Source organism: Parasteatoda tepidariorum, chromosome 9 (assembly GCF_982258835.1).
Source record: "Parasteatoda tepidariorum strain Cologne lab strain chromosome 9, Ptep-v5.0, whole genome shotgun sequence".
Classification (NCBI taxonomy): domain Eukaryota; kingdom Metazoa; phylum Arthropoda; class Arachnida; order Araneae; family Theridiidae; genus Parasteatoda; species Parasteatoda tepidariorum.
The window spans coordinates 18634520-18661776 of NC_141763.1; the positions used below are offsets into that span (position 1 = coordinate 18634520).

Below are 27257 nucleotides of genomic sequence, written 5' to 3' on the forward strand. Positions count from 1 at the left end.
TGTACACATTAGTGCCTAGCATCCATTTTTTTTTTTAAAAATGGTTTTTTTTCTTCCAAAGAATAAATAGCATTAACATTTTAATGCCCAGTTAGAAAGAAAGGGAGATATATGAAAAACTCCCAAGTAAAAAAGTGTTACTACATATTTGACTTTTCAAACTTATATTTGCTACTGTTACATATCATCTTAAATTTAAAATGCACTCGTTTTTGCACTGAATTAAAATTATTCATGTTATTATTATATTGTGTTTGATAAAATTAATTCGATTCGCAAATAAAACCTAATAATAAAAAACTCGGTCGATAATTTTTTTAATTGATAAAATGAAAGCGTTCTTTTCAAAAGATACTAGGCAACATAATTAAAAGCTCTTTTAAACGTCCTTTAAATATATATTTTTATAGCGCGTTGAATTTATATTCTGGCCAATAAAATTAATCTAATAAACAGGATTGATTTTATTTCGTTAAAAATAATATATTTTAATAAAATATATATTAAAAAAAACGCACCGGGTGTTTGAATTACATATTATTAATTCTAATTTCATAAGTAACTTTTTTTTCCATCATGCTTGCTATGCTTTGAAAGTATTGACCAACGTAATGTATCCATAAACTTTTTGTTTAATAATAAATGATAAAGCAATAGATTATTGTGAAAAGTTGCTGAAATCTTACAAGCAAAAAACTGAATTTCTAAACAATCATTTCATTCATTCTTAATCAATTCCAATTTTTATTGCCTTGTATCTCTCTGGTTTATTTATTTTATAGATATTGCCAGCAATTTTTTCCCAACAGATAGGCAATCAAAGAAGGGGAAATGATAGTAAGAGACCATATAATTTGACCTCTACCCCTTAATGGTTCCTTACTTCACATGATCTATTGTAAATATGTTCTCTGAATGTAGATATTCGAAATTTAGATTGTCTCAGTGATTAAAAATGTTCCATATCTCCAGTGATGTTTAAGTAAGAGGACAGTTACCAAAGATTTTCATTTTTATCCCTTTCGAAGTTGAGATTTTGAAGATCGAAAATGATTCAACTGAATTTAGCTTTCTTTGTTTTCGGAACATTATTTTGTGTTACGTGTAAGTATTTCTTCAGTTTCCAACACTTCTAAAGATTTTTTTTATCCTATTGTCATTTTAAACACTATGCATCAATTTGAATTGTTTAAAAGATTCTAGATTTTCCCAGATGGTAAATTAATGACTAGTCACACGAAAGTAAAAACAAATAACAATAATTTGATAACAGAAACGTTTAATATATTTCACTGATTACTAAACATTAATGCTTTAATAACTCATAATATTTAAATTGGTAATGAAGTAAAACAGATAAGCAGAATTATTTTAATTTTGTTAGCACTTTAAAAGATTGTTGTTTTTTTTGTCATCTAATCATTCATTGCTGTTTATTTTAATATTTCTCTAATTGTAAATCGATTAATTTAGAATAACTCTATAGAAGTTCTGTGCTTTTGGTGACAAATTTTTCCAGTGAAAAATTCAAAACATATTTGGTTGTTGAAGCAAAAAGTTAATGATTGAAACAAGAATTTTCATTATGAAGTATATATAAACCAGATAAAATAACATACAGCGATCTCATCAATATGAGTATATTTAATGCAACTGCATTGTTTTTGATTCCATTTTATTTAGACACATCTATTCCACACGTAGTTTTTCTTCGAGTTGAAGATATTTCATCTAAAAGTATCTATCTTGTAGACTTACAAACTTATATGATTCATTTATTAAATTCTTTTCTTCTACTTTAAATTCTAAATTTTATCAGCGTTCGAACGAACCACCAATACAATTATTAATCTGGCGTAATTTTATTTCTTTACTAGCTGCCTCTGGTGATCAGCTGTAAATTTTAATTATGTACAATTTTAATTGTTTAGAGATTTAAAATCTTACAGTCAAAAATTAAGACTATGTGTAATTATAAATGTCATTTTGTTCAAGAGATAGTATGATTAATTTTTCGATCTCTTACGTGTTCATGTGGTTTGCATCCTATGCAGCGTTAATTTGTAATTAAAATGGACTTTTGATTGTTAATCAGTTTTATTTAACTTTTTAAACCTGGATCAAACTGAAAGGAGATGATTTTTGTTGTTAAAAAATTTCCTTTTCTTAATATTTATCCCCTGGATTACTGATACACACAACTGATTACAGCATAGCTGATCTAGGCCGCAAGCATGTAATTTTATTGATTAAAGAAAAATATAATATTATATATGAATATTATATTATATATAATTATAATAATATATATAAATATAATTTACGTTTAATGCATCTTGCCACTGTTGAAGTCCAACCATCAATTTTTCTCGATATTTCGCCGTCTTAATTTTTTTTAAACATTTTGTAACGTTGCTGTTTGCATGACAATGCAACGTTGTATGCGAGTAGTTCAACGTAGAGAGAGGTAAATATATCTCAAAATGATCAAAAAAATATTAGCAATGAAACAGAAAACATCACGCCAATCGATGAAGCCATTCAAAAGCTTTTAGAAAAAGTATAATATATAACAATAGGTTTTAAACAATGCAATTTCGTCCGATCCAAAAGACGTTGGCAATCTCTAACCGGTCAGCAACTCTTCTGATTCGGTTAAATGACTTCGTTGAGACATCTCACTCATCGAAATAACGCGCTTACTGAATGTCGATCATTCTTTACCACTTTTTTTTCACCAAGTTGAAAGCAAAATCAAATTCGCTGGCGATAAAGTGCCGTCTTCGACGTCTAACTCAAAGTTTGCCGACTGCAAAGTCTGAAAATTACAAAAATTTGCATTTGTGGCTCTCTTCTTCCAATTCATACACAAAAAAATGTGCTTAATTTTTTTACAAGACTTACTATATCTTTTCATTGTTTTGAGCAGCGTATTACAGAACGCGAACTAAACAACTTTTCTAAAAGAGCTATAAGCTAGCAATCATTGATGTTACGTTTAAAATATTTCACAGAACTGTATTTTTGAAAAATTAATTCAAGTCAATGCCTTCCTATAAACCAATGAAAAAATTCTATTTTTTAGTTTCTCTGGATGAAAAATTGAAAACTGTCTTCGTAGTTCGTTTATAATTGTACTCATTTTGCTTGATGCTAAATGTCGTAAATTTTGTGCCTACGGTATTCCCTCCAACCGGTATAATGACACACACGCATAGACTTACACACGCACAAATTCTTTGTTTCATTAGATGTGTAGATAGCAGAGATAGCAACTTTCTCCGAATAGTGAATACATACATTCGAGTGGTATTCTTTTAACGTATGATTCTTGGTTTATTAAATTTGATTTTCAGGATTCTTATTCCCCACAACTTCTAAATAATTCTAAGCCTTACTCCACTTTGTTACAGTTAAACAGTGTGAGCCCTTCTAAAGAGTTGGCAAAAATAACCAAAAATATGCAAATTTTAGTTTGTTGTTCTTCACGTTTTTTAGAAAATATTTTATCGCCTTATTTTATCTATATATCTTTGTTAAAAATAAAAGATATAACATTGCTGATTAAAGTTATTCTAATTAAAGTCATTCTAATCAACGCTATAAACAGATCTGAAAGCAACATTTAAGACAAAATTTAAGAGCAAAAACGAGTGAGTATTCATTCTAGTTCCTCGGAAAGAAAAATAAATTCATGACAGTCAAAAAAATTTTATCAGTTTTGACAAGTATATACAGTTGTTTCTTACTTGAAAAAATGCGAGTATTGAGAAATAATTCATGATGTAAAAGCTTATTTAAAACACCTGCCAGAAAACCAGCTATTATTAAAGTTTATTACTAATTTTTCCCCTTTTTTCCGTCTTATTTTCATACTTGTTTATTATTCCAAGCACTAAATAAAATAACTGACTAAAAATAAAACAGAAGTTTTACTATACTTTAAATATATAAATGAGATTGCGTATGGGGGGGAAAGAGTTGGTAGTTTCATTTTGAACATTTTGAAGTCGCTTGTCATTCTGAAAGTTACGGTTTTTTACAGAACTAACACTGTAGACGAGTGCTTCTCGAAGGGTGCACAGTGGAACCCAAAGGTTCCACCAAAGTGTTACAGGGTTCTTTAGAGTTAGGATTTTTTTTCAATCATTAAGGGTTAGTGAAATTTCTAAGTATATTTATATCAACAAAAAATTCTTAATTTGTTTAATATTTTGGTTATTTTTGTGAAATTATTAAAGTAAAATTCCAATGGGAAAAAAACAGTGTATTTTTTAGAAAAATCCTACAATTTGTTTAATAATTACAAAAAGGGTATGCATTTATAAAAGTATGAATTAGTTTTTCTCATCGAACTTAAAGTAAACTAACCAAATTTAAGAACAGTTTTCAGAGAAACAGAAATAAGAAAAACAGTTTCTCTGAAAACTACTTTTTTTTCGAAAACTATAATTCAGCTTACTTCATTTATTTTCAGCTTATGCATGCACCATAAACAAATTCAGAATTAAAACTAGGAACCACTCCAATACTCATGAATTCAACTGCCTGACATGAAACCTTATTTTAAAATTTTTATTTCTTAACCAATTAAAAAACTTGAGTTAAACTAATTAGTAATTTTTTTATCGTTATTATGTATTCACAACTGCTAATAAACTTAATTTATTAGGCAGACGTCAAAAGAAAATAGATCATAAATGGTTCCTTTGCCGAAAAAAATTGGGAACCTCTGCTCTAAACCCAACCTTTTTAGTTGCGCGGATCACCAGATTTGAAAATAAAAATAAAAACTTTAGCGCCTAACTATTTAATATTCCAGTAAAAAATTTAATGACAAATAGACATCTATTTTATGGGTATGACGAATAAGAATAAATTTACGATATATTTAAATAATGTGCACATATATCAGTAATTGGCAAAAACATATTTCACAAGAATCAAAGGAAATATTTCTTTGTAAAGAAAATAACTTTATTGTATTCATTGTGTATTGTAGCCGTTACAGCTTCAATACTCATCTTAAAAAAAACTTGATGGGATTTTTAACACTATTTGTGTCTTCCTATATCAAGTTAATAACTGGATTGAAACTGTATTTCACAAGGACTAGTATTACATCATTACAGCATTAGTATAACAGTATTTATCTTGACTTAGACACTCGACCAAGCGTCCACGGCTATGTACCACGCTGGATATAACGATTCCTTAGACATTCGTGTTTTTCATTTTAACGTAAGATTTCTATCACATATAATGTTTAAGAATTATTTTTGAATCATTAGCAATTATAGATGATGATTCACTAAATGAAAAAGAAGTTGATATTTACAAGATCTAGTTATTTAATGAATAAAAATATTTTAAATCAATATATACAAGAACTGCATTTCATTGAAACTCAAATTAACTTCTCAGAATGCTTTTAAACATTTTTTCATTAAAAATTGTTTTCTGTACAATAAAAGTTGGATAAATTTTAGAAAAGTCAATTAAGTATATATAACTTACATTCAGTGAATAGTTTGAAAATAAAAATGTATGAAAAATAAAGCAGAGAAAGCAGGAAAAATTTGTATGGAAATATTAAATGAATACGGAATTATTGAAATATTAAATGAATATAGATATTTACAAGATATAGTTAAAGGAATGAAAGTATATTTAACATATTTGTATTCAATGTGTAAAAAAATAATTTCACTCAATAATTTAATTCAATATATAACATTTTATAAAAAAAATATATTTAACTTATTTTATTATAGGCGAATAATTAATTCAATGTATAACATTTCATTGAATATCGAGTTGACTACTCAAAATGCTTTTAAATGCATCAGCAAGTTCCTTCATAATTCTTTTTTAAGAAGAAAAAGATGTAATTTTATAAAAGTCAAAATATATGTAACCAACATTTAGAGAATTCTTTTCTTAAAAAAAACTGCATTGAAAATCAAAGCAGTCAACATTTACTTAAAAGATTTACCTCGTAGAATAAATCAATTTAAAATTCTTAATCTGTGCTTAGATCGTATCGCATAAATGCGTATTCTGTATGTAAGATGAATACTAAATAATGAACATAAGGTTAATACTAACGATAATTATACTACTTACAGTTTCTTCTTTTATTTTACAGCGTCTTATTATGACTTTCCGAATCGTCGTAAATCTTGTAGAGAAGAGAAAAGAATATCTGGAGAAGTGTCTAGTACTGCAGTACCTGATTACAGAGATATTCTTGAAGAATGCATAGATATACATGTACCACCAAATCAATTTATACGATTGAATATTTTAGAGCTTACATTTCAATTTACGGTAATATATTACACAATCAAATAAATTTAAGAGTAAAGCCTCTATCTTTGAAGACATTTTTGATATTTTAATTTATAATTGACTTACACTTATAATAGGGTCAATAGATTGTTGTAATTAATATGTATAGTAAATAACATAAACAGTTCAGCATTTAAAATGTTTAAGTTAGCTAATAGTTCTTTATAATTATAATTTGATACAACGAAAAATATTTTGACAATGAATAAAAAATTATTAAATATAACGTGCTATAAACTCCTTTTTTGATAAAAGAGAGCTAATATCTAACAAATAACACTGATGTTATCTTTATACACTGCTCAAAACAGTTAAAGGACATTGAATTGTGGGTTTTGGGCACACAAAAAAAGGGTTCTATTGAGCATTTGGGTAAAAAAGGAAGAAAAAAAACACAATTTGTGCAAATGAGAAAATCGAATAAAAAAAGGTTCTTCCTTAAAATAAAATCGCTTTTAGTAAAGGGTATGGTTTCCCATGACGGATAGAAAAGTTGAATATCTTTAAGGCATCGATTCAATGAGGTTATTCATGAGATTATTCAACTCCAGAAGAGCTCTTTCCAGTTCTTGGAGAGTTTGTGGGGTGGTAGGCTCCCTGCAATTTGTCTGCTTAGAATGTCCCAAACATGGTTGATCGGGTTCATGCCCGGAGAACACGCTTGCCAATCCATTCGTATGATTCCTTCCGCCAAGAGAAAATCATTCACCAAGTTAGTACGATGTGGCCTGCAATTGTCGCCCATTAACATGAAGTCATCGCCAATGGCTCAAGCGTAAGGGACTGCAATAGGTTTCAGGATCTTATCTCTAAATCGGCAACCGGTCAAAGCTCCATTTCAAATGATATGGAGATCGATGAGCCCATCCGGATATGGAGATCGATGAGGCCAGCATAGATCATTACTCCCCCACCGCTAAACCTTACCCTTTCGTGCACAACACAGGATTTTTTCTAGTGTCGCGTTCCCTACACATGAAAATACCTCTATTATCCGGATGAACAGAAAAACTAGACTTGTCAGAAAAAAGAATATTGCGCCATTTATTTCTCCAATTCACATGCTCTGTTGTCCACTCCGTGCGGCAGCGACGGTGCTTTTCCGTTAACGTGACGCACACCATTGGTCGATGAGCATACAGAACTACAGTGCAAAGGCGGTTTTGAACAGTTTGTGTGGAAACTGAAAAGCCAGTAGCCAAGTGAAGGTGAGAAAGAGTGGCATTCATATTTCGATGTCTCCTAGCCGTTAGAGTTAAATAACGGTCTGCATTGGGCATTGCTGCACCTCTAAGCCCATGTCTATATTTTTGACCTGCATTTTCAGGCTCTAAAAAACGTTTCCAGAACCTGAAAATCACACTTCGTTAAACAATGGCTTCTCCTGCTTCAACTCGTGTTTGGCCCTTCTCTCATTATCCAAACTTTCTCCAAGCTACTTATTCGGTTAAATGTCTTCGTAGAAACTTCGCACTCATCAAAACAGCACGCTTACTGCGTGTCGATCATTTTTTTCCACTTCGTCTTACATTAAGTTGAAAGCCAAATCAAATTCTGTACCGTTAAAGAATCGCCTTCGACGTGAAACTCAAAATTTACGTACTGCAAAGTTTAAAAATAAGAAACATTTGCATTTGTGACTCTTCGTCCATATAATGCAAATCCTCAGTTGTTGACGGGTCGTGGGCTAGAGTCCCCTTGCCGTCATGCTGACCATGAAAATTCTCATGGTCTTCCTCTCCATGTAAAGCAAATGTGGGTTAGTTCCATCAAAACAAATTTCTCCCAAAACTTGATTCAAAAGTTCTCTTGTCTTTTGTATTGGGTTCAATTTTACATGGCTACGGAGTTAAACATTAGTATTCGTAAACCCAAAATTTAGTCGACTGTTCAATGAAGGTTGTAAAAAAATATACAATATCTTTTAAATGTTTTGAGCAGTGTGTTTAAAAAGAATCTGTGGGGGGAGGCCTCTTTAGCCGAGTGATCTCGCCAAGCATCATCTGTATCGAGAAGGTAGTGAGTTCGAATCCTTTCATAAGTACCTTTGTCCTTTGCAGAATTGAACTATCTCTATTTTACTTGACAAAGGCTTCTAAGCCATACCTATGTAATTGAGCAGACAAACCTCAATGTATGTGTGAGAATGATCCGAAGCAGTTTTGAACCACTTCAGAGGGAATTCCACCTCCGCTTCGGTAGTCCAACGACCTGCATGCGAAGTCGAGCACTTTACGGTAGAACAGTTTAATAAGAACCAATATCACACACCCTCGGTTCCAACGCAGACTAATCCAAGTAGTCACCCACCCGCACGCTGGTCGCAGCCAGTGATGCTTGACTTCGATGATCTGCTGGAGACCGTGTCTTAATGATCAGTCTACTGAGGGGCAGTATATTCTTAGAAGCTACGGATAATCCTTAGTAGTTGAAGGGTATGTTTTGGTTAGACAGTAAAAATTCCTATTAAAATGATTTTTAAATAATTACTTTTAAGATCACGTGTTTTTTTCAAATTCATGTTAATACTCAATTTTTCATAACCATTTCTCTCTTTTAGGAGTGCACAAACAACAAGCTAGAAATCACTAGCAAAGAATCTACCGATAACTATATTTTCTGCGAGAAAGACAAAATTGGAAACCCTATTACTGCTGTAACTGACGTTCGTGTTTATTTTATTGGTAAACGAAAGATTGACTATCGCTCGCAATATCTTGATCCGAGCTTCAAACTGAAATTCACTATTAGTAAGTATAGTTTTTTCGCACCTAAATTATGCTTAAAAAAATATAAAATAAAGATAACAATTAGAAACAGCTTGAACGTTTTAAGGAATCGAAAATCACAATTTTGTTAAAAATAAATGAATGTTCAAAATTCTTTCATAATACAATATCAGGGAGTGAAATTTCCATCTGAGAGAATGAGTTTCATATTTTTTTTCCTTTTTTAAAAATTCTGCTAGTTATTTGTTAACTTTAGATCTAATTTAAATAGTCTATTGACTTTTTACTAGTTTTTTGCTCTGCTTTCACACACCTTAAAGTTCTTCCTAATACGTTTTAAAAGCGTATTAGGAACAAAAATTCCAAATTTTTCACGAAAGCAAATGTGTCGCAACCAAATTTCTTAGATATGCTAACATCTTTGAAACTGAAATTTCACGCCCTATGCTATAATATAATCTTAAAAAAAAAATTTTATAAATATAAAAAATAATACTCATTATTATTAATAACCATGCTTTTTTTAATCGGACAGCTTCTTCAAAATTCAAAACCGTTTTGGGTTCAATCCAAATTCCAGTTATAATGAGAAGAAGCCTCATAGTATCTCTAAATGCTTTTCTATATCTTTGTTTCATCAAAAAATCGAAATTTTATTCTTCTTTAGAAAATAAACGTAATTTACAAAATAAAGTTAGTCCATTAACGCCTGAATTTTAGATAAACTGTGATAGAAAAAAGCTCCCTTAGGAAAATTTACCATAGGTTTGCCATAAAAAAATGCCATAGGATATTCCTATGGGGTTTTGCCTATGGTAAAATTTTGCCATATGCGTATGGCAAAACCCCATAGAAATATCCTATGGCATTTTTTTATACGGCATATTTTTGCCATACATTTATGGCAAAATTTTGCTATACGTATATGGCAAAAGTGTATGGCAAAATTTTACCATAGGCAAAACCCCATAGGAATATCCTATGGCATTTTTTTTTATATGGCATATTTTTGCCATAAAACTAAGATGTGCCACATCTTATAAAGAAACATTTTTCCATAGGCCATGGTACACCTTTGCCATACAGCTATGGCAACATTTCTTGTAGATATTTTACCATACATCCAAAAATAATTACTTACAAGAATCTTTCGTAATGAATATTAAAAATGCAAAATTTAATAATTGTAGAATAAATATATATACAGAAAGCTTTTTTTTTACTTGCAGAATCCTTTCTGAATGCTGTTCTTATTCAAATAAATTTTGACTTTGTTAGTACTAACCGTTAGAAAATGGGTCCGGTGGTCGAAGCGAGTGGGGAAAATATTGGTTATGTTGATTAGGAACAAAATATATTGAGTACAATCAACCAATATTTGTTAAAGCTGTAAAAAACAAGAAAATAGAAAGTGGGTCTGGAGGTCGGAGCGAGTATAAAAAACATTAATTTGATTGATTGGTATCATAATTAGTTAAATAACCATCAGATATTATAGGAACCTAAAAGAAAGCTAAGTAAAATAATGGTCCGATGGTCGGAGCGAGTATGAAAATTTTTTAAACTTTGATATGTGATACTAAGCTAACTCAGAAAATTTATGTTGAGTTGTGTTAAGCACAGTTAGAAAAGAGAACGCAATGTAGAAACATTAATAAATACAAAACATGTTTAAGATATGATTAAAATTGGAAAAATTAATAATTGCTATTGACAAATTGGTCAGGGATAGTAAATAAAAATTAATTGGATATAGGAAATCGCTATGACGAAAAAGTTGTACACTTAAGGAAAGATTAAATTGTTAAAAGCATTTTTGGTAACAGCAGCAGATGATATGGCCAGGGACTGTCCCATTGATGATATTGAAGCAAAATAACTGCCAATCCAACAAATCTAGTTAAGTGATAACCCTAAGCTATCTATAAATATGTAACAGAACATTGTACAAGTATAAGTGGATACTTTAGAAATATTAGTTGTAAGATAGTAAAACGCAGAGACATGATAAAGAACAATTTAAGAGCAAACAAAAATTAAACACAAAATAAAAATATAAAGCCCTAACATATGTAAGATAATGTAAAAATGCATTGCAAGAACCTAAGTGGAATTAAAATCAAAAACTAATGAGAATGTAAATACTGACTTTGATATTGATATATGAGGTACCGATAATAAAAGTACCAGACAGCCGGAAATTAAAAACGTAATAAACTCAGATAGATAATCGCATAGGCATTTGCAATAAAATGTTTTTGACCAAGAATGAGATCGAAAAAATATTAAAATAAGTAGCCAAAGTTAGCGAAAGATTCCACTTGTGGTGGATGACACGTTAATATGGCGGTCTGATACTCTAAGCCAAATTCAATGGAACATCGGATTTCAAACACTCAAAAATGGAAAAATTGGCCACCCGGAGGCCGGAAAGACTCACCAGGAATGCCTTGTGGGATTGCATGTTGAATTTAATTAACTTCGGGATGAAAAAATGGATATTTCTTTCTTTTAGAAGATGTTTTTGGGGACACCATAGGAGATGTTGTTTCGTCGATGTTGTTTCGATTTTCCTAAGGGCTCCAATAGAATAAGTGTTTTTCTTTTAATTTTAATTAAATGAATATTTTTTCGGTTTTTATTTTTTGAAAAGATTAAAAAGTATTTTTCTTATATGAAAACAGTCCTGCTAACTAACTACGTTTCTGATAAATTTCTTCTAATGGTAGTAGACTTTGTTTTAATGTATGATTCTTTGTTTAGTAAATTTACCTTACTAATTACTTTTATTAATTTACCTTTTTTTTCGTAATTTTACTTTTAGTAAATAGTCCTTACGATTTCTTGTGTATGATTCAAAAGTTTATATAAAAGTCACTTTTATCGCTTAACTTTCGTGGTGAAGATTCTAAACCCTTAGGAAAATTTGCCATAGAGAAGCCTATGGTAATCTATGGCAACCTATGGCTACCATAGAAATTTGTATGGCAAGATACCATACGCCTATGGTTACCATAAAGATTTGTATGGCACAACCCCATAAGCCTATGGTTACCATGGAAATTCGTATGGCAAGATACCATACGCCTATGGTTACCATAGAAATTTGTATGGTAAAACCCCATAAGCCTATGGCTACCATAGAAATTTGTATGGCAAGATACCATAGGCCAATGTTAGCCATAGAGGCCTGCATGGTATTTATATGGCACGTCACCATTCTCCTATGGCAACCATAAATATTTGTATGGCAGTATACCATAGGCCAATGGTAACCATAAAGATTTGTATGGCACGTCACCATTGGCCTATGGCAACCATAGAAATTTGCATGGCAGTATACCATAGGCCAATGGTAACCATAAAGATTTGTATGGCAGTATACCATAGGGAAAAGCTGATCTAGATCCCCACCAACGAAACAACATCTCCTATGGTGTCCCCAAAAACATCTTCTAAAAGAAAGAAATATCCATTTTTTCATCCCGAAGTTAATTAAATTCAACATGCAATCCCACAAGGCATTCCTGGTGAGTCTTTCCGGCCTCCGGGTAGCCAATTTTTCCATTTTTGAGTGTTTGAAATCCGATGTTCCATTGAATTTGGCTTAGAGTATCAGACCGCCATATTAACGTGTCATCCACCACAAGTGGAATCTTTCGCTAACTTTGGCTACTTATTTTAATATTTTTTCGATCTCATTCTTGGTCAAAAACATTTTATTGCAAATACCTATGCGATTATCTATCTGAATTTATTAAGTTTTTAATTTCCGGCTGTCTGGTACTTTTATTATCGGTACCTCTTATATCAATATCAAAGTCAGTATTTACATTCTCATTTGTTTTTGATTTTAATTCCACTTAGGTTCTTGCAATGCATTTTTACATTATCTTACATATGTAAGGGCTTTATATTTTTATTTTGTGTTTAATTTTTGCTTGCTCTTAAATTGTTCTTTATCATGTCTCTGCGTTTTACTATCTTACAACTAATATTTCCAAAGTATCCACTTATGCTTGTACAATGTTCTGTTACATATTTATAGATAGCTTAGGGTTATCACTTAACTAGATTTGTTGGATTGACAGTTATTTTGCTTCAATATCATCAATGGGACAGTCCCTGGCCATATCATCTGCTGCTGTTACCAAAAATGCTCTTAACAATTTAATCTTTCCGTAAGTGTACAACTTTTTCGTTATAGCGATTTCCTATATCCAATTAATTTTTATTTATTATCCCTGACCAAGTGTCAATTTGTCAATAGCAATTATAAATTTTTCCAAATTTTAATCATATCTTAAACATGTTTTGTATTTACCAATGTTTCTACATTGCGTTCTCTTTTCTAACTGTGCTTAACACAACTCAACATAAATTTTCTGAGTTACCTTAGTATCACATATCAAAGTTTAAAAAATTTTCATACTCGCTCCGACCATCGGACCATTATTTTACTTCGCTTTCTTTTAGGTTCCTATAATATCTGATGGTTATTTAACTAATTATGATACCAATCAATCAAATTAACGTTTTTTATACTCGCTCCGACCTCCAGACCCACTTTCTATTTTCTTGTTTTTCACAGCTTTAACAAATATTGGTTGATTGTACTCAATATATTTTGTTCCTAATCAACATAACCAATATTTTCCCCTCTCGCTCCGACCACCGGACCCATTTTCTAACGGTTAGTACTAACAAAGTCAAAATTTATTTGAATAAGAACAGCATTCAGAAAGGATTCTGCAAGGAAAAAAAAGCTTTCTGTATATATATTTATTTTACAATTATTAAATTTTGCATTTTTAATATTCATTACGAAAGATTCTTGTAAGTAATTATTTTTGGATGTATGGTAAAATATCAACGAGAAATGTTGCCATAGCTGTATGGCAAAGGTGTACCATGGCCTATGGAAAAATGTTTTTTCATAAGATGTGGCACATCTCAGTTTTATGGCAAAAATATGCCATATAAAAAATTATGCCATAGGATATTCCTATAGGGTTTTGTCTATGGTAAAATTTTGCCATACACTTTTGTCATATACGTATAACAAAATTTTGCCATAAATGTATGGCAAAAATATGCCATATAAAAAAATGCCATAGGATATTCCTATGGGGTTTTGCCATACGCATATGGCAAAATTTTACCATAGGCAAAACCCCATATGAATATCCTATGGCATTTTATGGCAAACCTATGGCAAATTTTCCTAAGGGAAATGCAGGCAAAATTAACCGGAATCCTGCTTTAGTTTTTTTTATTGTTCACCACTTTATAAATTATTTTGTAAAAAATGCCGCAACTGGCATCCTTGTACTAAAAGTGCAAACCTGTTTCAGATACGAATGTTTATAATTTGAAGCATCAAATGACGAGAATTCTATTCCTTGAAATATGTGTCATGCTGCGCGTGATGCATATCTCAAGCACAACTGGAGAATATAAAAATAAAAAAAATTCAGATGAATAAAACCAAAAAAAAAAATCTTAGGCTAGTTTCAGTCCCTTAGGAAAATTTGCCATAGGTTTGCCATAAAAAAATGCCATAGGATATTCCTATGGGGTTTTGCCTATGGCAAAAATTTTGCCATATACGTATGGCAGAATTTTGCCATACATGTATGGCAAATTTTTGCCATAGGCAAAACCCCATAGGAATATTCTATGGCATTTTTTTGAATGGCAAAATTTTGCCATAGGCAAAACCCCATAGGAATATCCTATGGCATTCTTTAATATGGCAAATTTTTGCCATAAAACTAAGATGTGCTACAGCCCTTAGGAAAATTTGCCATAGGTATGCCATAAAAAATGCCATAGGATATTCCTATGGGGTTTTGCCTATGGCAAAATATTGCCATACACTTTTACCATACATGTATGGCAAAATTTTGCCATACGTATATGGCAAAAGAATATGTCAAAATTTTACCGTAGGCAAAACCCCATAGGAATATCCTATTGCAAATTTTTGCCATACATGCATGGCAAAATTTTGCCATAGGCAAAACCCCATAGGAATATCCTATGGCATTTTTTTATATGGCAAAATTTTTCCATAGGCAAAACCCCATAGGAATATCCTATGGCATTTTTTTATATGGCAAATTTTTGCCATAAAACTAAGATGTGCTACAGCCCTTAGGAAAATTTGCCATAGGTATGCCATAAAAAATGCCATAGGATATTCCTATGGGGTTTTGCCTATGGCAAAATATTGCCATACACTTTTGCCATACATGTATGGCAAAATTTTGCCATACGTATATGGCAAAAGAATATGTCAAAATTTTACCGTAGGCAAAACCCCATAGGAATATCCTATTGCAAATTTTTGCCATACATGCATGGCAAAATTTTGCCATAGGCAAAACCCCATAGGAATATCCTATGGCATTTTTTTATATGGCAAAATTTTTCCATAGGCAAAACCCCATAGGAATATCCTATGGCATTTTTTTATATGGCAAATTTTTGCCATAAAACTAAGATGTGTTACAGCTTATGACGAAATATTTTTCCATAGGCTATGGTACACCTTTGCCATACAGCTATGACAACATTTCTCGTTGATATTTTTTCATACATCAAAAAATAGTTACATACAAGAATCTTTCGCAATGGATATTAAAAATGCAAAACTTAATAATTGTAGAATAAATATATATCCAGAAAGCTTTTTTTTAAAAAAAATTCTTTGATAAACTTCTCCTGTTTCACTTGCAGAATCCTTTCTGAATGCTGTTCTTATTCAAATAAATTTTAAATGGTTAGTACTAACCGTTAGAAAATGGGTCCTGCCATCGGAGCGAGTGGGGAAAGTATTGGTTATGTTGATTAGGAACAAAATATATTGAGTACAGGCAACCAATATTTGTTTAAACTGTAAAAAACAAGAAAATAGAAAGTGAGTCTGGAGGTTGGAGCGAGTATAAAAAACGTAATTTGATTGATTGGTATCATAATTAGTTAGATAGGCGTCAGATATTAGAGGAATCTAAAAGAAAGCAAATTTAAATAATGGTCCGATAGTCGGAGCGAGTATGAAATTTTTTTAAATTTTGATATGTGATACTAAGGTAAAAATTAAACAGACTACTAAAACAATAAAATGCTATGAAAACTCAAAAGATAAAGAGTGGGGCCGGTGGTCGAAGCGAAATTAATTTAAAATAGACCAAACGGGACAAAAGCCGAATATGTAACGGTGCTACCAGTGGTGGCATGTGAACAAAATTTTATCTATAAAAAAGATGGTATTAGACTATGAAAAGCTAAGAATAGAAAATAGGTTAAATTAGTTGATCCCCTACTAGTGAGGGATATAAAACTCAAAAAATTGATGTTGAGTTGTGTTAAACACAGTTAGAAAAGAGAACGCAATATAGAAACATTGGTAAATACAAAACATGTTTAAGACATGATTAAAATTGGTTAAATTAATAATTGCTATTGACAAATTGACACTTGGTCAGGGATAGTAAATAAAAATTAATTGGGTATAGGACATCGCTATGACGGAAAAGTTGTAAACTTAAGGAACGATTAAATTGTTAAAAGCATTTTTGGTAACAGCAAAAGATGATATGGCCAGGGACTGTGTCGTTGATAATATTGAAGCAAAATAATTTTCAACCAGTAATCCAGCAAATCTAGTTAATTGATGACCCTAAGCTATGTATAAATATGCAACAGAACATTGTACAAATATATGTGGATAGTTAAGAAATATTAGTTGTAAGACAGTAAAACACAGAGACATGATAAAAAAAATTTAATGGCAAGCAAAAATTAAACACAAAATAAAAATATAAAGCCCTAACGTATGTAAGATAATGTAAAAAAGTATTGCAAGAACCTAAGTGGAATTAAAATCAAAAACTAATGAGAATGTAAACACTGTCTTTGATATTGATATATGACAGCAATAAAATGAAATTATCACCGAACAAGTTAAAAGAATTAAAAAATTTTAATTATTAAAGAAATGATGATCTGACTTGATCATAAGCACTTAACCGCGTTTTTATCATGAAGATAGTTTACAAATTGCTATGGGGAATAGAACACTATTAATAATGGAAAAGTGATGTGACTTTAAAAATTTATATAAAATCAGAGGGAGGGGATAAAATAAAAAATAAAAAGAAAGATGTCGTTTAATCAGAAACAGTTGGGGGAAAGAAATATAAAAAATTTAGATAAAAATATAAACAGCAAGATATTAATTAAAGTGTACAAAGGCAACAAATGGCAAAATTTAACATAGCGAAAACCTATACCCAATCGCGACATATTTTAAAAATATACAGATAATAAAAGTACCAGACTGCCGGAAATTAAAAACTTAATAAATTCAGTAAAATAATCGAATAGGCGTTTGCAATAAAATGTTTTTGACCAAGAATGAGATTGAAAAAATATTAAAATAAGTCGCCAAAGTTAGCGAAAGATTCCACTTGAAGTGGATGACACGTTAACATGGCGGTCTGATACTCTAAGCCTAAAAGAATGGAACATCGGATTTCAAACACTCAAAAATAGGAAAATTGGGCAACCGGAAGCCGGAAAAGACTCACCAGGAATGCGTTGCGGGATTACATGTTGAATTTAATTAACTTCGGGGTGAAATAATGGATATTTATTTCTTTTAGAAGATGTTTTTGAGGACTCCATAGAAGTTGTTGTTTCGTTGGTGGAGATCTAGATCAGCTTTTCTCTATGGTATACTGCCATACAAATCTTTAAGGTTACCATTGGCCTATGGTATACTGCCATACGAATTTCAGTGGTTGCCATAGGCCAATGATGACGTGCCATACAAATCCTTATGGTTACCATTGGTCTATGGTATACTGCCATACAAATCTTTATGGTAACCATAGGCTTTTGGGGTTTTGCCATACAAATTTCTATGGTAACCATAGGCGTATGGTATCTTGCCATATAAATTTCTATGGTAGCCATAGGCTTATGGGGTTGTGCCATACAAATCTCTATGGTAACCATAGGCGTATGGCATCTTGCCATACAAATTTCTATGGTAGCCATAGGTTGCCATAGATTACCATAGGCTTCTCTATGGCAAATTTTCCTAAGGGGTGTCATAAATAAAAGCATTTTTCAGTGCTGAAATTCGAAGTGAATGAGAGAAACACGGAGATGTGAAAAAAAATAACAAACAAGTTACATCAGCAGCTGAAAAAAGGGCTAGATAGAAATAACGAGCTAATTGCAGCTCTAAGCAAAAGCGCAGAGGCCGACTGCACCCCGCAAACCTATGCAGACGCTGCAAAAAATAACAGGAAAGCACTGCTCCCAACTCCAAAAACCCCAACAAAAATTGACCTCCCAATACCACCTCAAAAAAATAAAAGAGACGTCATAAACAGCCTGAGCGCTCTGCACACCACTGCTGCTATCAATAACATCCAAGTTAGACAAAACTCTATATCAATTAACTGTAGCTCAGGCTCAGACAAACAACAGCTTATACAAGACTTAAACGACAACGAATTCCAGGTTGTTATCCCCAAGCAGAGGAGACAGAACATAATTGTAACGAATGTGCCTGTCTACATAAATCAAGAGCAACTTACAGATAAAATACATCAAATACTCAACACTAATCAAACGCACTTCCCAGTTAAATTATATAAGACTAACAAACACAGGACGAACCCAAACTTGCAACATTGGATAGTCTCAGTAACCAAGGTATCAGCCAGCATTCTGTGCAAGCAAGGGTTTCTCTTTTTCGGCCTAAGCAAAGCAAGGGTTTCCAAATTCGTTAACATCACAAGATGCCATAACTGTCAAAATTTAACTCACAGAGAGGCTGACTGTAACTACAAGCCCATTTGCATGCATTGTGCTCGTGGGCACCATACCCAAGGTTGCAAGAACACCCAGTCCTGTCTCTGCTATAACTGCTACTACGTCAATAAGTGGAACGAGAAGAATAGAGATTGGATACCCCTTGACATAAACCACAAGGCAAACGATTACCGCTGCCCAACGTACATACAATCAAAATATGGCTACTGGCCATAATCAAGACATAATGGTCATTCCTCATTAAACTCGTTATCAATCAACTCACACTAATTCTTATCAATCTAAATCATTACTCCTTTATTACTGTTCTCTAATTTATTTAATCCTTTATCAATTAACTTTGTTTTCCCAGATCAGGGCCTACTATTACCAATTAATCATCATCAGTCCGATAACTAAAATAACACACTATAATGCCAATCTCTATGATGAACGCCTCCACATGTTGACCCACTCTTATTTTTAATAACAGCAATATATTTTTCCCCTTCTTGTGGTCTTCAATGATTTTGTTTACTTAAATGGGTAAGTAACTACTTCAATCATTTAAATTGTTAACCTAAATAGTCCTCTCAATAACAATAATTTAATTAACTAGTTTCATTAAAAAGTTAATTAGTATTAAACAAGTTTAATACTACTGTTTACTATTGCTGGCAATTTAATCCTGATCAATTGCAATCCCTTATTATTACATCATTTTACCTTAATTGCCCCATTAGCTAGATAATCATTTTCAACTCTTAATTGACTAAGATCAGTCACTCATACCAGCTTCTCCATAATAATTAATGTCCCATCAATAATCCTCCAAAGCACTAAATAGCACACAAGTTCATCCAGTCCCATAATCTGCATTAAGCTACTTGCAAACCCATAAAAACCAAACACTACAAATTCACTCTAGTTTTACATCATGGCAAACAACACACAAAAAATGCACAATAAGTCCATCACATGCATACAAATAAACCTAAACAACTGCAGAGCAGCAACTGCTCTCTCAGCCAGGTTCATACAGGACAACAACATAGAAATAGCTTTTCTACAGGACCCATATAAACAAAACAACCGTCTACATGGCTATCCTAATCAATGGCAAACGTACCACTCTAAAAATAAGGAGGCATGGCTGGTAATCACAAAATGCATACCACTCAATTTTCTTCCGAACACCCAAACAGCTGTCTTTGCTAATATAACAACACAATCAGGCAATCTTGTCATTGGCTCGCAGTACGTTAGACCCCACGCAGACCTGTCCGCAGCACTGGATGAGTGGAAAGATCAAATAATCGGCTATCCCCTGGTTCTATGTGCAGATCTCAACGCCAGGTCCACACAGTGGGGCTACAAACATACAGACAGTAGAGGCGACATCCTAATCGATCATATGATCCAACACGACCTGATCAGGCTAAACACACACAGTAACCTTTCTACCTTTTATGCAACCAATGCACAAGGCAACCCGGACTTTACTATTGGTAACCGCGAGGGTGCAACTTTAGTCAATGACTGGTTCATAAGTGACGAACATACTGCGAGTGACCATAGATATATCATTTTCAACGTAAACCGAGAAACTATTCAACCAACAACCAACAGACTTAAAACAAACTTCGGTAACCATAAGAAATTCACACGACTGATTAAAAACAATGCATACAGTCTCAACAAGGAATGCGAAGCAGCTGCAACAGCAACAGAACTAGATAATTACACCAAACAACTAATAAATAATGTTACCAAAATCTCAAAGCAGATCTACAAGCTAAAAACTTCCAAGGCTCCAACCAAGCCAGCATGGTTTAATAGCAAGCTAAAAATCGATAGGAACCGACTAAGAGCCTTATGTAAGAGATACAACAACTGTCAGGACCCCACACTAAAAGTACAAATAAAACTGGAACTAAGCAAAAGCAAAGCAAATTACAAAAAACAAATCAACAAAGCAAAAGAGCACTCATGGAAGACATTCTGCAATACTCAAACAAATATTTACGGGGCTGCGTTTAAAATGGCCCATAATAAACTCTTCAAGCCAACCGACCTTAAATTACATATTCCTAACATTAGTCAACCAACCAAACAAGAGGCAATGACCTTCCTCACAAAACATCACTTCCCTGACAAAGACGCAAACATATCAGACCAGCCTCCTCGAATACAAAACAACACTAACACAGAACCCAGGGTCGAGCAAAACGAGGTAAAGGATGCTTTATTCGCATTCAAAACAACAAAAGCCCCAGGTCCGGAAGGGCTGGACTTCATGATATGGAGAAGGGTCTTTGATGCCGACCCAACAATCTTAACTAACTGGGTCAATAAATGTCTGGAGCTTAACCATTTTCCGAACAACATCAAATCAGCAACAGTAGTTTATTTCGCAAAACCAAGCAAAGATCTAACACAACCAGATGCCTACAGGCCCATATGTCTTCTACCAACAATAGGGAAACTCTTGGAAAAAATTATTTATCAGAGACTGATCCATCACCTGGAAAAAAACAACAAACTCAGCGACTGCCAATTTGGCTTGAGAGAAGGCAGATCGACTGAGTCGGCTCTAAAAACTGTAATTAGCGAGGCCAAAACAGCCAAAAAGAATAAAAATTGTAAACGGCAATACTATAAATCTCTAATATCGGTCGACATCAACGGCGCCTTTGACTCCATACAGTGGACACACATAATACACAGATTAAATTCTATAAACTGTCCGACTCAGCTCACAAACATAATCAACAGCTACCTCTCACACCGGTCAGTTGAGTTCAACGGTGGTACCGATATAACTAAAATCGATATCTACAAGGGTTGTCCACAGGGCTCCTGCCTAGGACCCCTACTATGGCTTATCATTGCGGATATCTTTTTACAACAGTTCAAACACGACCATGTTAAAACACAAGCTTTTGTAGATGACTACAGCTTCATTGTCTCAGGCAAAACAAGCAAACACCTAGAATCAACTGCTAATGAGGCAATGACACAATTCAGCAACTTTTGTAAGGCACAAAGCCTAAAACTGTCAATTAACAAGTGCAACTACATCACTTTTAATAATCCTTTCAAGCAGAGACAACCAATAATCAAAATAGACGGTAACGCAATAAAACCAATAAATCACATCAAATACCTAGGTATAGTATTGGATCATCATCTAAACTACCTAGAACACATTAAATCACTAAGAACAAGAGCCACAACACTACACAACAATCTCATAAAACTAGCCCCAAGGACCTGGGGCATTAATACTAAAATGCTCAAGCATTGGTACAAGACTGTAGCAGAAAAGGCCTTTACGTACGCTGCAGCAGCTTGGGGTACGGAACTAAATAAAACCGCGATCAAAGAACTGCACAAGGTGCAGCGGCCCCTACTAGTCAGAATAACAAGATCATTCAAAACAGCACCCACACCAGGTCTGAATGTTCTGGCAGGTTTACCGCCATTGCACCTGCAAATCCAAAAAGAAGCACTACTAGCTAACACACTAAGATTCAATCAAGTAAACACACAATACAATATAAAAGCGGGTGATTATCAACAAAAGATAAAAACACATATGGTCCACCCGGCCCATAAGACTAGCCATAAATACACTAACCTACCAACAAGTACTAGTACTAGCAAAACAACGACGGTACAAATCTACACCGATGGCTCCAAAACAGACAATGGCGTGGGAGCTGCATTCTGTGTTTACCACAACAACCAACATACAGATACATACAAATTTACGTTAAAACAAGAAAACACAGTGTTTCAAGCAGAGGTTTTAGCCATCAAAGAAGCCATCAATTGGTTAGAGACACACAGCTGCAAAGATGCAACAATTTTCACAGACAGTCTGGCTAGTATACACGCTATTAGAAAAACGAAACAAAAAGACCCACACGTGGCAACAACACAAAGACAACTAGAACACCTAGTCAGAAAATGCAACACACAAATACACTGGGTGGCAGCGCACACAGGTAACATAGGCAATGAAGCAGCGGATTTAGCGGCTAAAGACGCAGCAGCAGGTCACGGGATTCCCAGCAGTGTTCTGCTTCCACCATCGAGCCTGAGAAATAAACTTAAAAACATCACACAAAAACTTTGGCAAGCATACTGGGACGAAAATGAAAAAGGCTATACAACAAAATCATATTATCCTAAAGTAGACACAGACCGACTCATAGGCCATCCAGCAGCAATACAATTCCTTACAGGACATGGCTTCTTCCCCTCATTCTTACACAGGATGCAGCGAATAAACACAGACACATGCCCCTGCGATGACACAGGTACCCCAAGTCACTACCTACATGACTGCCCACTAACTGAATCATACCACCTCAAAAAACCCAATGAACAAGGCAGAACGATATTTGCAGACAGTTTCAAAAACAAGCATATTATGCAAAAACTAATAAATATTCTAGCCATAACCAGAAACATCACAGACAATATGTCATAAACCTTATAATAACTTTGTAAAAATACTGGCAGCAAATACAATGTTGAGGTGTCAGGGCTCCAGGCGAACCATTGCTGCAGCATAAAAACACACTCTGGCCCCACCCCTGACCAGCAAGCATTTGGCAGGCAGTCAGTCAACACAAGCTGTTGTCCGTGAGGCAAATAAAATTAAAAAAAAAAAAAATAAATAAATAAAAAATAAATAAAAAATTAAAAAAAAACAACTCAAGCTCGATCCACACAAACAAGAGATGGCTTAACTGTCTATAAACGCACACACAATAAAAAACAGTAATCTATATCATGATCCGCCACAACACTGCCTCAACTACTACTCATAAGAAAAATAGGTAAAACACGCAACACAACATAAACAAAACATACATACCACACAAGCCTCACCACTGACCCTGCTCCCAGTCCCTGGGGACAGACAGTGAGTCCGGAGCTTTTCAGCTACCCGTGATGGCCATTTATGTTAAACGTTTAAAAAAAAAAAAAAAAAAAAAAAAAAAATACCTGTGACGTGGCTAGCTATTTTATATTGTACTGTTATTGTCGATGTCCATTCTTTGTGGCTGTAATGTAACGCTGCTAGTTAATCTATGTAAAATTAAATTGTCGCTACTAGGCCGGGATAGCCTGGTCAGTGGGGTGCCGGGCCCATGTCCAAGAATTCGTGGGTTCGGTCCCTGCTGGTCGAAGACTCCCCGTGTAGTAAATGGTGACTGATGCACGTTAAATCTGTCGAGTCTCAAAGTCCTCCATGTTCCCATAACAAATCAATACCTCTGGGGGTACCGATCCAGGAGTTTCCTTGTGTTCTGGATTGGTTCAAAATTACAAGGCTACGGCGTTGAACATTTGTAGTCGTAAACCCAAAAATTGGGTCGACTGTTCAACGGCGGTCATAAAATAAAATAAAACAAGTTACATCAAGGAGAAACTTGGGGTTTCACAATAGATTTAGGAGAACTAGCAAATGTGATGGAAATAGCGGAAAAGCCCCAGTTGATGATAGATGTAGAAATACAACGAAAATTGATTTTAAAAAGTTATAGAAATCGTTTTTAATGTAGAGGTTTATGAAGGCGTCACGTCGGTCCTCTCTCCTTGTCTTTGAAAAAAGCTCTTGAAAAAATATGCGGTATAGATATGATGTCTTAAAGCTTTGATATTTGCCATTTAAAGGGTGCAGCTAGACTTGATTTTAAGATAAAAACGCTTGGCCATATAGTGCTCATTTGGTAAAAGACTTTATAAAAATGGCAAGATAAATAACCCAGCCATATCACTAGATCTCAATCCTAACACGGATGCCCTTAAAAGCGTAATTTCTCCTTAGGTAACCAACCAGAGCTTAAAAATAGTAATGATTTATGTGGGCGATCTCTTACTACAGCAACACTAAATTATTTCCTTCATGCAATCACGATTTGGCACATTTATAATTTATTGCAAGTAATTTGTCATTTTGTCTAAGATTCTATGGCAAATATTTCATTATTTTCTAATCCGATAATTTTTACACATGATCTTGTGTGTGTTTAATGATTGTGTCATTGTACTATATGTTCTTATCTATTGTCTTAAAATATGTGTTTCAAAGAAATAATTCATTAAAACTTTGAAATTGAAAATTTCTCATTAGTATTCAGTTGAGAGTTTCGAAAGCTGGCGAATTATAGCTGAATTCATTTGTCACAAATGAGGAATAAGAGTTATCGAAATCAGTAATCTACCTAGTGAAAATTAACACTAGGTTTACGGGACGCGTCATTTTGACGCATGTCGAATTTCATAAGGAAAATTACAAAATCCGTTCGCATTTTTATTCTATCTCTTGTGATGACTTTTATCCATTGATCGAGGTAAATATACAAAGTCTATTTTCTTCAAAGGCGTTGAAATATTGAAATTCTCTTTGTGGTATTTACGGATATGAGTCAATTTGACGCGATCGTAATTTAGACAAAATTTTGAGTAAACATGCGAACATCACATCAATAATAAATAGGAATGTACCGACAATACTTCGATCCGTTGTCCGATATCGTTATCTCAAATGAAACAAGCGATAAACAACTGTTGCCGAAAAGCAAAAATAGAAAGAACAAACACAGAATGTCAATTGATGTTAGATTTTGAAGGTTTCAGTTGCTTAGTTCGAGTACTGAAAAATAAAATACTGGAATATTTCATAAATATATATATCATATTTTCATTTTTTTTTCTTATAGTATATAATTACATTGCTTTCTAAGTGCTGAGATGCCAACTGCTCCGGACACACCAAAATAATTAAAAAACGGTAAATAACTACTAAGTAAATTTTGCAAATCGTTTGTTCGTTCGTTTATTCGTTGTTGTAGAACTGGGCATCTAAGGCCTAAATGGCCCTTGCAATTTTTGCAAATACTAAGTGGTGAGTTATATGAGTCTACGAATTATTTAGAAATAGTGGTTTATAAAAATCTACTAAATTGAATTTATTAAACCAAGAATCACAATTGATAAACTACCACTTTAAAATATATATTTGCTGTCCGGAGCAATTTGGCATTTCTGTAAGTGCTGTTATATGTATTCGTTCATGCGTCAAATTGTCGCATGTTCGTAGAGATAGGTTTATAAGAAACGTCTGTAAACCCAGTGTTAAACCTGTGTAAATTAAGCATTCTGTCTCTTTACATAAATTTAGTAGAGCCTCCCTGACAGAGCGGTATTGCCCGAGAAACGCTGTGCAAAGCGTGGAGGTAGCGGGTTCGAATCCCGCTGTTACCCTGGATGTACCTTCGTGCTGTAATTCTCTGTATTGTACTATCTGTCTTTCTATTTGACAAAGGTTTATAAGCTTAAATAGAGCACACATGCCTGCAAATGTATGTAAATTCAATAAATTTAGTAAAAGAACATTTTGTTCTGTATTTTGCAGGAGATATTGAATGCTTACATAACGGCAGTTTTCACTGCTCTGATCACTTTTGCATCCCTATGAATGAAAAATGTGATGGAGTTAAAGATTGTGAAAATGGGAAAGATGAAATTGGATGTGGTAAGTTAAATATCATAATTCTTCTAAAAATAATAATTTTCTGTTCAAGTACAGGCTTAATACAGTCCTTCAAAAAATTAAAAATTGATGTTAATACTCTAATAAATTTCAAAGTTATTTATTTTTATTAACCTTCACTTTAAATTTAAAATTTCTCTTCTTCTAATTTCTTGAATAGATTTGTTTATTGAAAAAATTAAATATAGTGGTGAATATACAAGCCTGCCAACTACTACGCTTTTTGCAAAATATTTTATAAGGTGGTCAGGGGTGAAAGCGAGACGGAAAAGAGGAAAGGCTGGTAGTAAAACCATTTCAGTTATAGCTAGTTTTGGGGAGGAGTTTACTTATTCTTTTTCTAAATTTTTCAACAATATCTACTTTATTTTGGAAAAGAAGCAGTTTTATATATATGACAGAATTATAAAAGAAATCTTGATTGTTACAGATATTTCATTTTTTTCGAAAAAAATGCTGCAATGAAATGTTTTACGTACCAAGTGTTTCTCTTTTCCGTCTTGCTATATAAGGGCTTTCACCCATGAGGGTGGTAGACATTTAAAAACCTTACCACGAAATAACTATAACAAAGTGGCTTTGCATATAAACTTTTAAAACATTTATATGTAGTGATGTGGAAAATAAATGTAAAAGAATAAAAAATAATTCAGTAAAGCATTAACTTAGCTACCAGTAAAATAAATTTTTATAAAAAGTGAAGAAAGTAGGCTGCCTTGGATATAAACTTGAAAATTATATATTATTTCTACATTCTATTACCGCTTTTTTTA

The 27257-nt window shown here is 33.1% G+C and overlaps 1 protein-coding gene across 2 annotated transcripts in view; it reads left to right on the forward strand.

Moving 5' to 3' along the window:
* Positions 1-872: 872 nt before the first annotated feature.
* LOC107436605 (uncharacterized protein CG3556) overlaps positions 873-27257 on the forward strand; it is a 52673-nt gene continuing 26288 nt past the window's right edge. Inside the window, exons 1-4 of one of the 2 annotated variants that reach the window (XM_087150979.1) lie at positions 873-1104; positions 6149-6330; positions 8912-9101; positions 26347-26466. In XM_087150979.1, coding sequence (XP_087007105.1) covers positions 1050-1104; positions 6149-6330; positions 8912-9101; positions 26347-26466 — 547 coding nt within the window. In that variant the 5' untranslated portion in view covers positions 873-1049. The remainder of the gene's footprint in view (positions 1105-6148; positions 6331-8911; positions 9102-26346; positions 26467-27257) is intronic. The other variant, XM_043056662.3, reaches the window with a different exon arrangement.